The sequence below is a fragment of the Urocampus carinirostris genome, chromosome 15, assembly GCF_059441175.1.
Source record: "Urocampus carinirostris isolate Australia breed hairy pipefish chromosome 15, RoL_Ucar_1.0, whole genome shotgun sequence".
NCBI classification, from domain to species: Eukaryota; Metazoa; Chordata; class Actinopteri; order Syngnathiformes; family Syngnathidae; genus Urocampus; species Urocampus carinirostris.
The window spans coordinates 10,543,472-10,559,447 of NC_142363.1; the positions used below are offsets into that span (position 1 = coordinate 10,543,472).

The 15,976-nt window shown below is 38.2% G+C and overlaps 1 protein-coding gene across 3 annotated transcripts in view; it reads right to left on the bottom strand.

Annotated features, from left to right (window-relative positions):
• ralgapa2 (Ral GTPase activating protein catalytic subunit alpha 2) overlaps positions 1-15,976 on the bottom strand; it is a 180,868-nt gene that overhangs the window by 9,645 nt on the left and 155,247 nt on the right. For all 3 annotated transcript variants that reach the window (XM_088353749.1, XM_088353751.1, XM_088353748.1), the window contains 2 exons: positions 5,848-5,969; positions 2,242-2,301 (listed from right to left, as the gene is read on the bottom strand). In XM_088353749.1, coding sequence (XP_088209875.1) covers positions 2,242-2,301; positions 5,848-5,969 — 182 coding nt within the window. The remainder of the gene's footprint in view (positions 1-2,241; positions 2,302-5,847; positions 5,970-15,976) is intronic.

The window sequence follows — 15,976 nt, forward strand, 5'->3', positions numbered from 1 at the left end:
TTCTTTCTTTTTACTTGGGAACACAGAGGTAAAGCCGAGCTGCTCTTTCCCACAATGCATAGGCTCTAAACACAAAACACAGCGGTTATGTCTGGAAACATTTATGACGCCCTTCAAGAGAAAGTAATTTTCGCCAACATTATGCATGTTATGCATAAGAGGTGCAAAAGAGGTTTGACAAAATATGATGCAATATTTAAGCATACTCACGGTATTTCAAGTTTTTCAACCTCAAATAAAGACTTCATTTTTATATCCAAATTGACAGCAATGGAAGTTATCAATGAAAAACACGTCTATCCGTATCATCAACGTCAATTTCAGATCATGAAAGTTTCCTCCAAACCTTGAGGAACGATAACCAGCGAATGCAGTTTGGTACATTACCACGGCAACCACTAACAACACAAACACTGAAAAAATAATAATGCAGGTCTGTTGCAATCTGTTACCATTCTCAGGATGGTTACCCTAGTGCTGTCGTCTGCAAATATGGGTCACACATTTTACGCGACAGAGCCCTCATTCGCAATTTCTTTCGGCGCAGTAGTAAATGGGAGCTCGCCTTTGTAACTGTCATCTTGAGTCGTCATATACCGTATTGTCGCGCACATGAAAGTCTCAGATTTCATCCGAAATGTGAGCCGTGCCGTATCGCCAGACGCGCCTTTTGTGGCTGACCTGGCTGAAGACTGAGATACCACTCGACAGTTTGAATCGTGGGCTTCATCCATTCATTTTTTGACAAGCGCACTATGCTTGTCTGTGTGGTTGTAAGGTGGTTGTGTGGCACTCGCACTCAATGAGCTGGTGCGCCATTTGAGCCAAAAAAATAAAGAAATAGAACCAGCTACGTGCGATGTGGAAATACAGTACTCCAAAAACGTGACGTAAACCAGTGGTCCGCAAACTATTCTGTACTGCAGACTGGTCTCTAATGTCTGACTATATTCTTGCGCCCGGCCCAAAAATAACATTAGGATAATAACGATAACAATAATAACAAGCTTAAATACACTGTGTAATCACCAGACCACTAGAAAAGTAGATGCCATAGGAAAAGACATTTAATTTGATCTTATCAACACACTATTTTTACTCACAGTACCAGATTGTACAACGTTCTTTTGGCTGAACTGTTTTCTATAATGCTCCATTACAACATTCAACAAGGTGGAACTGTGAGTAAAAGTAGTGATGAGACAAAATCCAAAGACCTTTCCTATGTTATCTACAATCTTATTGGCCTAACGGTTAGGATTTAGTGTTCTCACCGCCGCGATCCGGGTTTGATTTCCGATGTGCCCAAAGATGAGCAAACGTGGTCAGCAATATTTGTTGGCTGATCAATCATTGTTCAAATGATAGACAAACCTTGGTACAACGTGCATCCAAACTTTTACGTTTTTTGGGGGGTACAAAAATACGTGTATGCATAAATAAATGTGGTGTAAGCAAAACAAAAAAAGGGCAATTGTTTTGCTTTCTGTGTGTCCCGGTACCAAATGCCGCATGGTCAGGTACCGGTCTGCAGCCCAGAAGTTGGTGACCACCGACGTAAACAACTTGGTGCACAAGATGCAGCAGAAATGGTTTACAGGGACACGGGCACTGACAACATTCTGCAACCAAAGGCGCAGTGGAAGAGAAGCCCTCCTCCCCCCTCCTCATAAATAAAATATGAAAATTATTGTTGGCTTAGGACTCTGTCCCTCAAATCAAGTAAACTTTTCGGGCTCGGCTGAGGCAGGATATTTGGGCCCAATCTTACCTCTAAGGCCAAATGTGCGCCGGGCTTAAAATGTAAGAAATGGACATGAATTAGTTAATTAATTTTTTTTAAGCATGCCGCTCTGAATCCGGTGCTGCTTGTACAAAAGCACATATTTGAGTGTGTCGCTCTGCAGTCTGGAATTTACGGCGCATGCAAGATTCCAGTTGCAGCGTGAGGACAAGACGGACTCCAAAAGGGAACAAGGAGGCGGGGTAGGTCAAATCCTCTACAGAGAAACAGTGAATCACTGCAGGGGCACTTAGCACATAGCATGCAGCGTAGGCACTTTCAGTGTGACCCCTGCGAGGGGCTAAGGCTAAACCATGCGGTACCACCCAGGTTTCTATTAATGCTTGTTGGGAGTAGGTGGGTGATGGGTAGGGGGGGGGGGCAAATGAACAGACGAGATGATGGTGGTCTGTGGCCGGGGAACATGCCGAGTGTGGAGGAGGCAAAGCGAGTCTTACGGTTCAGTTTGGCCCAGGGGGATTCCGTGCCCCAAAGCATTCCCGGCCAACGCCGACACGCTGTCATGAAGCACGGGTGACATGTTAGTGGCAGCAATGGGAAGCAGGTTGGCACCACCAGAGTAAGGGACTCACAAGCATACGCCAACGTGCACAAGAAGACACACAACAGACAGCAACGTCTTTGACAAGCTTGCAAAAACACCTAAACTTGCAAAAATATGTTTACTAGCTTTAGTTTATTAGTCATTTTAAACATTTATAAAATCGTACCAATCTGTAAGAGAAATCAGATAAAAATGTAGTAAATAAAAATGTATATTAAAGGGAGATTGTATTATTTTGCACCTCTAGTGGTAAAAAAAAACTTCATTTATTGTAATAGCAACAACATTGATTTGAAAATTGAACAAAAATAGATGAACTATTCTATAACGTGCATATTTAAAAATATATGTTGGTCGGAAAGTTTGCATTGTTTTTACATAACATGAGCCTCACCTAGAGGGAGATGAGATATTGTCAGCAATCTTGCTACTACAGGTACCCCCAAAGACCAAAATCCTCGCGAAAGGCTAAGCAATACAATGAGAGGAAAAATGATCTGGTTTGGTCACTGAGTCTCTGTAGTTTTATCTTGATTGTGTATTTTAGCACTTTTTTCGGTTGCACTATGCAATACAGCAACAGTATGTCACAAAAGTGAACACAACTTTCTGCAGAGATTTCATCAGAATGTTTGATTGAACATCACTGAAGAAATATCCCTTTGACACTATGAAATGTAGTCTGTGTAAAAATTATAGCAGTGTGCATTTATTTTCCCCCTCAAATACTCAAAATATAGCCAATAGTAGCTAAACCACTGGTAACAAAAGTGAGTACACTTAAATAAAAGTTCCTGAAGTTCAATATTTTGTGTGGCCACCATGAATCTTGCAGAACCACTTTAATCCTCCTGACCATGAATTTCACCAGGGCTTCACAAATTGCCACTGGAAAACTCTTGCACTCATCCAGGACAACATGATTGACCTGGGGGATATTCAAGATCTTGTGCTTCTCCAGCTTCTGGTTGAAGATGCCCCAAAGATGTTCAATTGGATTCAGATCTGTAGACATGATTGGCCAGTTCATACCCTTTACCTTTTGCCCCTTTAGAAAAAACGTAACCATCTTAGAGGTTTGTTTGGAGTCATTGTCAGGCCGGAACATTGCCCTGCGACGCAGTTTCCGGAGGGAGAGGATCATTCTGTGCTCCATCATTCCACAGTGCATCCTTGAGTTTGTGTTTCCCTTAAGGAAATGCAACTCCCCAAATCCAGTTGCACTCATGCAGCTCCAAACCATGACATTCCCAACACCATGCTTGACTTTAGGCACGGCACAAACATAATTGTACTCCTAACTTGGTTGCCGCCACACATGCTTTACACCATCTGAGCCAAATAAATGAATCTTTGTCTCATCAAAGCATAGGGTATCTTTCCAGTAAGCGATGGTCTTTGTTTACATACTTCTTTTCATTGTGTCAAAGAAATGTTTCATCAGTGATGTATTAACATTTTTAATAAAATCTCTGTCGAAATGTGAGGGGTGTACTCACTTTTGTGACATACTGTAGCTACACCTAGTAGTCAAATAATACATATTTCCCTTTGAAATACGTAGATGGGCAAACATATTTGGGAGTTTAAGTTAAGATATTGTAAAATAGGCAGAACAGAGAACAAAACCCCCCAAATCACGCAAAAAGCTTAAGAAGGAACACAGGCAACGGAGACTCTTTAGTGTCCAACACTTTTCTTCAAATTTTATTTTTAATTCAGTCTTTCGTGAGATTTTTGTTTTTTCGAGCACCTGTAGCAGAAAAATGGCTGACAGTTATATCAGCTCTCTCTGGATAAGGCTCATTTTATGTAAAATAAATGCAACTGGTCAACCTTTGAGTATTCAAAAAAAAAAAAGTTCATACAAACGTTTATGTAATCTGCTTATTATTCAAATCAAATTTGTTTTTTAATTGATGTTTTCTCTTACGAGGAGGAGGTGCTAAATAATACACACTGTCCCTTTAAAACAGAGAAAATGGTTGGACAAGGTCAGTTTTGCAGTGTAGTAACGTAAAATAGGCCATATTGTTCCATTTTTTAAAACACAGAATCTTAAGTATAGTTTTTCATATCTTAATAGATTCGTATTTTTTTAAAACATTAGGTTATAACAAAACTCAGTCCAAAACATAATAAAAAATAAAATACTCAAATGGAAAAAAAATCATCCGGGAAAGTAAGTTTAAAAAAAAGAATGGACTAAGAATGAGCTTATGTTAAAATTCAGGAAAAATAAGTGAAATAATCTTAAAAAACACAGCAAATTATGGTTAAATTGAACTGGTTTATTTTTGCTGTATTTTCGCATAAAATAGGTCATATTTTTTATTATTTAAGATACAAAGTATTTGTTTTCTTATTCTACTAGATTTATATCCATACATATGACAAAAATAGGTCCAAAACATAGTAATTTATAGAGAAAAATCACCTGGAGAAATTAGGCAAAAATATACTAAAATAGGAATAACAAAAAGTATCAAAATTATTAAAAAATACAAAGTTGAAATTAATTTAGATAATACTTAAAAAAGGGAAAATTGTGTTCAAATGGAACAAGATTATTTTTTTCAGTCTAGCTGATAAAAAAGATCACATCTTCCATTTTTTCGGCCACAACGTTTGAGGTATTCATGTTCTTACTCTACTGGAAAATCAATTTACAATGAAGCATAAGAACAAGAAAACTGACATATATAAAAAAAAAACTTACAAAAGGTTTTTGAAAAATAAGCAAATAAATTAATCAGGCAGGACAAAAGTGGAATTATCTGCCAATTGAGACTATCTATAATTTATTTGTAGTTAAGTTAGATAAATGATAAATCACAATTTTCAATTACTTAGAAGAAACTACATCACCTGTCACTTAATTCTAAATGTTACGAATCTTGTAAAAAAAAAAAAAAACACGGTGTCTATGGCATTCTATTGTATTATGCTTTGCCTCCAGAACAGGCATCGAGATTAAATGGAGGAGAAAAAGCGCAATTCCGAATTGATTTTTTTGCAGCTGCAGATCGATCAGGGCTGCTCCAAGTAGGAAGAACAAGATAAGGCACGCTTTGGATTCTTTTCATCATGAAGTGATAAGAGTACTGTGCTGACATCCGTGAGCTGCTGTTTGCCGGATGGATCCATTAAGTGTGTGTGAATGATCTATGGGCGAAATGCACGTACATGCACACGCACAATCAGTCAGAGCTGTTTAACAGAGCTGCTTATATTCATGGGGAAGACATTGCACAGAGTAGCTAGAGGAGCATGTCTTTGAAGACGGTAGAGCCAGGCCTGTTGTTTTGTTTCAATAGGAAAGGTGGAAGGAGAGAAAAGATGGGAAAGATGAGTGCAGGCAGGTGGCTTCCTCCTGCTGCGATCAATTTGGAAGAGAGGAGGCGGATAACGATGATAAAGGGGGAGTGTAAACGCCGTGGATTGGAAAACAAGGGGCCAAAACGAGGATGCTGAATGTAAGCAAACGGCTTCTGCTCACCTGTCCCGCTCGATGGGTAGCCTGGGGAGGGGGAGAACACCTGCGAGGCAAAGTCTTCGAACGTCATGACTTCTCTGTGATTTTGGACGATGGCTTCCAGGTAAAGCGCCCTCTCTTCATAGCTGGTTAAAACTCATTAAGGAAAATACCAAAACATAAAAAACACCCCCCTCCCCAACATTTTTTGATGGGTAAGAAAAAAAAAATCAATGAATTGTAAAATTGTTTAAGTTTATTTTGCCTTTTTTGACCTTGGACACCTGCAAAGGAGATTGCATAGGATCCTAGGGTTTGTAATTTTGACCATTTTTCACCAACTGTTGTCCGTTATTTGACTATTATTCCTCACTGTTGTTTTCTTTTTTTTTAATATTATGCACCGTTTAAATCACTGTCACTATTGTCCAATAATGTTGGGCCTCTTTGAATCCCAGACCCCTTTGGGAAGATCTGCTTTTGTAACTTTGAGATTTACAAGAAAAAAAGGGATCAGGGGAGGGCTTTTAAAACAGGTTGGAATTTTTTATCTGAGGTTTGGGTCTTCACCAGTTATTTTTGCAAGTTCAAAATCCGTTGATGTCGTCTCTCATTTTGGGTGTCTACTAAACTTTAAACTGATCAGACAGGTGCCCACAGTACATGAATGGAAACTGGGAACAAGAGTAGCACCAAAATATCGACTTTTTTAACCATACAACATTTAGGGCGGATCAGCTTTTTGTTACCTGGGAGATCTAATGGAAATATTGGGCTCATGGGACCTACAGAACAGATTTGGCATTGTGAGCGTTTTTGTACAGTCATCTTCTGTTCTCTTTGGAAATTCAAAATTCATTGATGTCTTCTCTCCTGATTTTGAGTGTCTACTAAACTATAAACATACCACTGCTGTATAATTACTAGCAAAAAAAATTGGATCCAAAAAATGTATATGCTGTTTCAGTTCAGCCTATCCATAGTAATAGAGCTGTGGTTCTCAAATAACCCAATTTGTCACGGGAGTGAGATTAACCCACAGCTCGCATTATTTTTTAGAACATTTCCTTTGTTTTATGAACAAAAAGTATCCCCCAAAATTGGTTTATTTCTTTGGAAACCCCACCCTTCAAAAAAGGTCAATTGGATTAAAATTTAAGTAACAAAAATGCCAATTGTGATTTAAGCGACCCCCTCAAATTTGCACTGTGCAAACAACCCAAAATGGTTTCACTTTTATTAAAAACAACTCCCCAAAAAAGCTTATTCAAACACAAAAACACGGTTGTTTTATTCTAAAGTATCCCATGAAAAAAATATTACTTCTGAGTTTGACTGAACCCAAATTATACCAAAACACTATAAACCCTACAAAACCTGCAAGTTTTACAATAGGACTCCCCAAACGCACCCCCACCCCCCCTAAAATTGTAAGGTGATGCATGCCTATCACAGGTTCTTTTTGGAACGTAACCCCTCCAAAAACAAGTGATTACTGTAGTTTGTAAATGACTTTGGTTTTAAAAAAATATTTTTGATGTATAAAACATTTTTTAGACCAAAAGTCTATAAGTTTATGGTGCAGTGCTCCCGAAATATGTGGGATGCAAATTGTCCCAGGGCTGCACGTTGGACACCTTAACTCAACTGGTGGGATATACACACCGAAACATGGACTCAAGTAGGAAAACTGAGCCCGTCAAAGTATATAACCATTTTCAACACATTTTTCAAAGGCTGCTATTGAACAACGCGTTTGAATTATTGCTAACTACTATAGAAATGCAGACTGAGTCATAACCTGGTGAAATAAACGCCGCTGCTACGAACAATCTTCCCTCCGTGTCCCTGATAGAACGCCAGCAGCAGGCTCCGTGTGGATGATGAACATCTCTGACATGCTGCTTGCTGCTTCCCTCAGTGTCATCAGGGGGAAAATTGAAGTCATTTGAAATTCTGAGTGACAAGTAGCGAGAGGAGCATGCACCGGAGGCCAGTAAAGCGAGGGGTTGGTTGGCCGGAATGAAAATGACGGGAACGGTCCAAATAAATAAATGGGGCTGCGAAATAGCGGCGGGTGAGGCTGGAAAAAACAGTCCGACGGCTATTATCATGTCATGATTGAGGATGAGGCGTGCCAAATCTGTTGTGGAATGGATGCCGGCATTGGGTAAAATATGCTGAAAGAAACAACGCAAGTCAAAATGTCTTTCTGATGGCAGCATCGATGGCTGATTATTGTCACCAAAATCTGTTTCCCAGCCTGTTTCTGCAGCTGACTAGATACATTGGTTTCAAAATTGGTTTCACATTTTAGTAGCTGAGAACTCAATTATTTATCCTTTCTTTCTAAACTTCAATTCTAGAACAGAGCTATGGCAGCCGGACTCGAACAAAGTTATTCCAAAATTCTACTGCAAGTATGAAAACGCAGTAGGTTTGCAAAGACAATTTAGGAGACGTTTAACAAAGGATCACCAACATGAGATACCATTGCTCGAATTATAGATATGTTTGAAGCTGATGGAATTATTCATTGTCCATGAGAAGCATTATGAAAGCCCTTGTGCAACGACAAGCCCTACTCATGAAGAAATATCACTGGAAACATTTCAACGAAATACAAGATAGTCAATGCCAGGCATTTGGTAGGCATTTCAAAATAATTTGTCGATTTCATCATGAAACGTTGTTAATGGAGAAGTTACATTCCAAGAACAGTCCATTCGCATAATGACAATGATCCAGACCAACGAGCACAAAATTGCAAAAGGTACTTGGAATGATGCAACAAAGATGCAAACTTTTCCACAAAGATTGCGTGGACTGATGAGGCCACGCTCAAATTACCATATTTCCAGCCCTGCAAGGTGCACGGAGTTATAAGGCGCACCCCAAAAAAAGTCTTTTGTCAGATAGTTTTCATACATACGAGCAAATTTGCACAGCAATATATGCAACGGGATCAGACCCCAGGTTGCGGTGGTGAGAGCGTTGATAATTTACCACTTGACCAACCAGTGGTACATGTAACACACGAGAAGGCATTTTAGCTCATCTTATTTTTACACTAGTTTTACTTAGATTCCAGAAACACTGATTTGCTCGTGCATTTTGTTCTGCATTCTGATAGGTTAAATAGTCTCTCCACTTCATTACCTGTGCATAAATAATGTTGGTTTGATATGTATAAGTAAATAAAAGAGCTTGCATAGTATTTTGTTGAAAGACTTACTATTTACTGTCTCTGTTTTTTTTTTAACTTTACTGGCGCACAGGTGGAAAAGTGGAGAGACTGTTTAACCTATCAGAATGCACTATGCAAATAAGTATATCTGGCACTGTCGTCTGTAATACTGGTGGTGAAGTGTCAGCGCCCTGACTACCACCACCGAGCTGTATATAATGTATTGTGCTTTGAGTCAGCGTAGATTTTCAATTGATCAAAAAAATGCTTAAATGCTGTAGTATACTGTAAAACCTCGTGTGGTAAAGCACACCTATGCTGTATGCATTTCTAATATTATCTACCGTATTCCGCGCTATATAAGGTGCACCGAGTTGTGAGGCACACTTTCAAGTTTCTAGCCATTTTGGGGTTTTTAGGTGTGCCTTATAGTCTGGAAAATATTGTGATTGACTTATCAGCCGCTAAAATATTTTTGGGACAACCTGTTTATACAATCACTTTTCACTACCATACATAAAACAGCTAACCGGCCCCTTCGACCCCCATTTCTATTAAGATAGCCCAGCATGGGGCAGCTAAAGCCGAGGAGGAGCCAGGTTGAGCCGAGATGTGTTGGACAGGACCGAGAAGCTCCGGTCTGGGTTGGTTAGATAGGACGAGACGGTAAGTGGGCAGGAGGCCTGCTGCGGGCACATGCCGCCACAATAGGGGCCAAGGCAGCCGTGACCAATGGCTTTGAGGGAAGCATGGCAAAGTGGGCTTGACGGGCAGCTGAGCCGGGACACTCCAACGGTTAAGATGGCCAAGCTGCTCACAAGGACGGACGGGGGGGAAATAAAGACAAACGGAGGACGAAGTTGAGATCAGGAGAGAATTTGAAGTCAAAATTAAATAATGTGAATAACCTGCTCACATGTGTGAGTGGACATTTACTGTTCTGAACAGTGATGTCAATTATGCTTTTCGCATCTATGGTTCAAAAAGTACATTGATAAAGCTCTTGACTTTTACAGCAAAAATGGGTTTTCTTCTGGCAATTTTTCATTTAGGAAACATAGACCTATAATATGTGCAAAAAACCCCTTATCATTTTAAATTTTTCATGCAAAATTGTCTACCGACAGATGATTGCATTCTGCTATATTGAGTGGTTAGTGGTCGTGAGCAGCAGTACCTGCTTGGTTAACTGAGGGGCACTAGAGACCCCACAAATGCAAATGTTTATATTTTTTTGGGGTATATATTGGTTGGTGCCTTGAAATGAAATGAAATGATCTGCATTTCTATAGCGCTTTTCAAGTCAACAACTTCCCAAAGCGCTTTACATTGTGCTTCACATTTCCCAATATGGCCGTGATCTGTGCAGCCATGTAAGGCGCTAACCTGCTTATTGGGGGTTCAGTGTCTTACCCAAGGACACTTCGACATGTAACACGGACAAGCCTGGGATCCCTTAATCCTAAAACGATCGCTCTACCTCCTGAGCTACTGCCGCCCTTGACACTAAACTTAGCTAGGGACACTCACGAAGGCCTAAAGTACAACTAAGTAAATTTTCAGGAAGCCTATATATCACATACAAACATGTATACCAGGGGTCGGGAACCTATGGCTCGCGAGCCATATATGGCTCTTTCTATGAGTATCTGTGGCTCAGAGACCAATTTGATTGCATGCAAAATTTCTCCATCTTGTTCAAAACCGGATTTGTCTATCCTATTCAGGTACTTGTAAAGTCAAACCAAAGCTAAATATAAAGGTAACACTTCGCAGTATATATAGGGCACGTTTTTCACTACAATTTACAGTCAAGGTGTCACGCAAAAAAAAATGGGGAAAAAAACTCGTTTTGGCTGTACAACGCTAAAGAATCCTTTATTTAAAAGTTCACTATATAATCTGTGTTCAGTGTTCAGATACTTTATGATGAATCCACAGAACTGTAAATACGCCAAAACACCGGAAGAGAACTTAGTCATTTGATTGGGTGAGTGGGAGGGATGGGTGGAGCTATGCAAAAAGTACAAGCATTCCCTCCCATCTCTCGCCAAAGGTAAGCACATAAGGCTCCCTATTCTCAGAATGTTGTGACGTTTTTACAAAATAAATGCTTGCATCTGGTTTTGAAACCAATGTGTATGAAAAAAAGGGTCAAAAGGAGTTTAACCGATCTTGAGTAATTGCAAGAAAGAGACAAGTTTAAAGTGGTCTTTTTGTTGAATTTGGGACATGGGCTCTAGCATTATTCTCTTTTCATAATTTTTATCAAATCATCAAAAATAAATGTGCTGAAGACTAAGCCTTTGTCTGGGGCGCCGGTTTAGCAATTTAGTAAATTTGTCTCATAATATATGGTGTGGCTCTTTCCCAAAATAAAATTAATATTTTTTGCTTTTATGGCTCTTTGAGTCAAAAAGGTTCCCGACCCCTGATGTATACTAACACGAACATTTGGGATTTACAAAGTTGTTTAGATTAAATTTAGATTAGATTGATTTGATTTTGATTTGAATAAACTACATTGATAAAAAATCTTTGTCTTGTACTTGTGTATTTAAGAAACAAAGGGAATAAAACTTCTCATTTCAAACTTCTCAAGAAAATAATTAAAATAATTTTCTTTTTTAGAATTAATCATTTGAGTGAAACAAGAAAAGTAATAATGAGTTACCACACATTTAATTATTTTTCTTGTATATATCATTATTTTGTTAGTCAGATAAGAATATCAATACTTAAAATGGCCAAAATTATTTGATATCGTAGTCAAATTTTTCTAATTTAAATAAAGATTTTACCATGTTAATAAAATGGATTCGTTTAAGAAAAAAAAAACAATAGAACTAATTCTAAGGTATTTTTTCTCAATAATTAGAGAAAAATACAGTAATATAGAAAAAGAGTACTAAAAATTAGCAAAATATCCGATCTGAGTTGATTTTTTTGCAGTTTATATTCAATACACTGTAAATTCTCCTTAAAAACACTCCCCCCATTGGCAGAAATGTTGACCAATAACTTTAAAGTTTTTTTTATACTTTCTCCAGTAAAGTAATAAAACTAAACCTTAAAATTGGCAAAACTATCTGATATTGCAGATCATTTTCATAAATTAAGGAGGTCTCATTTTGCCAAGTTAAGGATACTTAAAGGGAAACTGGAATATTTGACCACTATATGTTGCTATCTAGTGTAGTAGGACAAAAAATAAAGAATGCTATAAAGCACAAGAGGCAATATAAACTACTCAAAGCAACTGAACTCCGCCATTTTCTATTATTTTTTCACAGTCCTTCACATGATTTTTGAGAGTACCCTGAGCGGCAAGATGTGGGACAATCATGCCAGCACCCTCTGGCTTAGCCTCATGTTTTGTAAAACAAACACACATTTATTAACCTACCAGTATTTGAAAGTCTGCATGTTTAAATGATAGTTCATGTATTTTTGCTTATCATGGAAATTAAAATTGTTTTTGCTTTCATAAAGCATCCTTTTTACCTATGGAGGCGCTAAATAAAACACAATGTCGCTTTGAAGCTACACCGTTCTGCCGTCACTTCAGTGATTAATTATTGCAAAATGAAACCATCGCAAAATATATAATGGTAACCTAAGAGTTTGTCATTTGATGAGTAAATTTTACAACTTTACAAGCTGCTCAAAGTTGAGACAAAGCCCACTACCTTCCAAATTTTGTTTGATCCAAGGTTTGTTTTCCTTATTCATGGCCAGATTTAAACTTTTAAAGGATTTTTTTTTTTAATATCAAAGCCAATTTTCCAAATTTTCCAGTATCATTAAAAGAAAACCTTTGGCGCTGATCACAAGAAGGTTTTTTTTGTTTATACTTTGATCACTAAAATAAATTCGCTATCTTGTTGCTAGCACATTCTTTGTGCTTATTTTACAATGTACGACGAAGTATTATTTTATGTCAATGGGCTGGTATAAATCGACATAAATTCCGCTGTTCTGTCTGTATAGTGTGCACGCAGCCTGTCTACGTCCACTTTTTTACAAACATGAAAAGGGCTCTATAAGTGTAGGGTAAAAATGGAGTTCAATACCGAGGACGAAAAAGAAAGTATTGTATCTATATAAAGCAGGAAAATAATCCAAATTTGGATTTAATTTAATGATATAGATGGCTCCAAACCAGCGTGAATTCAATCTTCCATAGAGACTGCTGATCTTTTGCTTTTTTCTGACATATTTTAATGTATATATTAATGTTTTTCTTAGTATATGTGTCTAAATTTGTTTAAATAGAATTTTAAATAGTTTTTTTTTTTTTAATTTTGTCGTTTATTAAAAGCACTGAAGATTTAATATTTCTAATTTGTATCTTATTGTTTTGCACTTTCAGTGATCCCGTGTGTTTTTTTATTTTTATTTAAAAGCTGTTCAATGTGTAAAAAGCTTCTATTGTTTTGTAATTTACAATTTTTTTTATGTAGATCTGTAAATTTTTAAATTTCATGTGTTTTTCAGGGATGCCGTTTTTCACTTCACTAAATACATGAATGATTTAACCAACAACAGCACGCTTTGAGGCGATGATACCACAAATGACAATGCCAAACAATCTAATGCCAGCTGCCGTTACTCACAAGGGAGGAAAAAATGCAATGAAAAAAACGAGGACACCAAAGAGCACTGTCAGTGTCATTTTTAAGCAGCCTTTTTTTAGACTGGCGAGAGACATGGCAACAATTTAAAGCGTTTACCAGCACTTCCCCCAAAAATTCAAGCAATGTTCCATCCTTAAAAACAAAACATTGAAATTCAAGTATTCTTTAAGGATTTAAAGCACCCATAGAAACCCTGTCTATCTAAACGAAAAAATATTAAATCTATTTTGTCAACATTTATCTTTGCATTAGTATAGGGCTTTGAACGCATCACCAGAGGTGAGGGGAAAAAAAGGACAGAGCAGGCATTCCAGGCCGGCACTACTGCCGTGGTAACCCAGTTAACAACTCTTTGTGGTGGAGGATTTCGCCTCTGACGAAAGGAGAGAAATGATGTCGCTTTAAGTGTGCGCAATGTGTCCATTTCAGTGATAAGTGGAAGACAAACACACACGAAGGAAGGAGTAAATGAAAAGAAACGAAAGAAGTCGAGAGGGAAGCCGGGGAAAGGAAGATGAGGAAAAAGACGAAAAACCTTGTGGGTCAACAGAGCCATATGGCCGTCCATTATCAGTGATGTAGATGACTGCAGGCCTGTTATTGAGATTCCGTAAGCAAATATTGACTCCAGCTGGAGCGGGCGCTTTCCTCACTCGGACACATGCCTCCTTTCCGACGCTTACCTCCGCTGCCCTCCGTCTCGCTTCCACAAGTGGGGAAGATTGCGAAAGAACGTTTAGCAAAATGAAATCGTTAAAAGACGCGAGTAGGAGAAAGGATGATTAACAAAAGATGTTTTCCAAAAGAGTGAACATGAGAATCATCAGTACTTCACTTAAGGAAATGGACAGTGCTTTCTGCAGGAAAAACAAAAACAAAAAAACTGCTGTAGAAAAATCAGTGCTGGTGCACAGTAAGGGGTAATCTCGTCTTCTTTTGCGCTTTGGCTCTTGTTGGCTTGCATGCTGCCTCCTCTTTCTGTTTAACTCTAATTACTGAGCCAGTGGTACGGCTTGTCCCCCTGTATATACACGGTTGCTGCTGTCTACCCGCAGTAACAAGGAGAAATCAATCAAGGGAACCATCCAGCACAGCAATAAGAAGATTATATCCATGTCAACGGCATGAAATTCATGGTCCCCTAGAAAATGATATGTGATTAAAAAATATAAAGATCATATCATTTTAATAAAAGTTTAAGTTGAGAGTGGGCAACTATTTGAAGTCGAGAGCCCCATTGAGTTAGAAATTTGACCAAGGGGACTATCCTAATTTTTTCAGTTATGACTAAATATACATAGTCATCTACAGGTTATAGTCTTTCATAATTGTTTTTAAATAAATTAGTTTTATTGAATTGGTTTTAAACTGTTTACAACTAAGGCAAAATGATATATTCGGTCTTTGTTTTAAGCACAAAATTAAATATTTAGTTTTGTAGTATATCTGTCGTAATATTTCTGTCATAATATTTGGGTAGTAGTATTTTTGTATAATAGTATTAATGTAGTAATATTTTTGAAGTATTTCCATAGTAGTATTATTCGAGTATTTCTGTACCGTTTTGGAAACATTTAGTATTTACATAGTGGTACTTTTGTAGTATTTATTTAGTATTTACTTATTTAGAACTGGAGGAGTAGAGGAACTAAGCAAGTATGTGGATAAGAGAGTACTCGGTTGGTTTGGACACAGAGAGGATGGATGAGGAGCAAATTTTGAAGAGGATCTACAGAGCAGAAGTAAATAAGAGGAGACCGAGAGGAAGGCCGCGATTGACGTGGATGGATGGTGTTATGAGTGCACTGCAGGAAAGAGGTCTAAATATAGTGGAAGTTAGAGCTCTTGTTGGTGATAGGAATGAGTGGAGAGGTGTTGTAAAAGGAGAGTGGGATGTTTAGACGTGTTTTAAGGGATGGGCAGAGCACCTGTATGATGCGGCAGGGGTAAACCAGTGAAAGCTGTTGGGCCCTGCTATTGAACAGAAGAGTGTGTTGTGTCACCCTGACCCGAGTGACATGGCCGCTTTCTTGTGTCCCGTTTCATCTTGAGGGACGAAAGCATGACAAACTTGGGTGCCGAGGTGCTCAACTTGTTTAGGTGTTTGGGCATTTGGGTTGGCCATGGTCCAAAAATGTTTGTGTGTTTTTTGCTACTTTTTCCCTTTTTTATTTTCTTTGTTTTTGTACGTGTTTGTCTTGCTGTCGGTCACATCACACAGAGTGACTCAGTTAAAAATTTAGGTGTCATATTTGACCCTGATCTATCCTTTGAGATGCATGTAAAGCAAATTACTAGAACTGCCTTCTTCCATCTTCGCAACATTGCT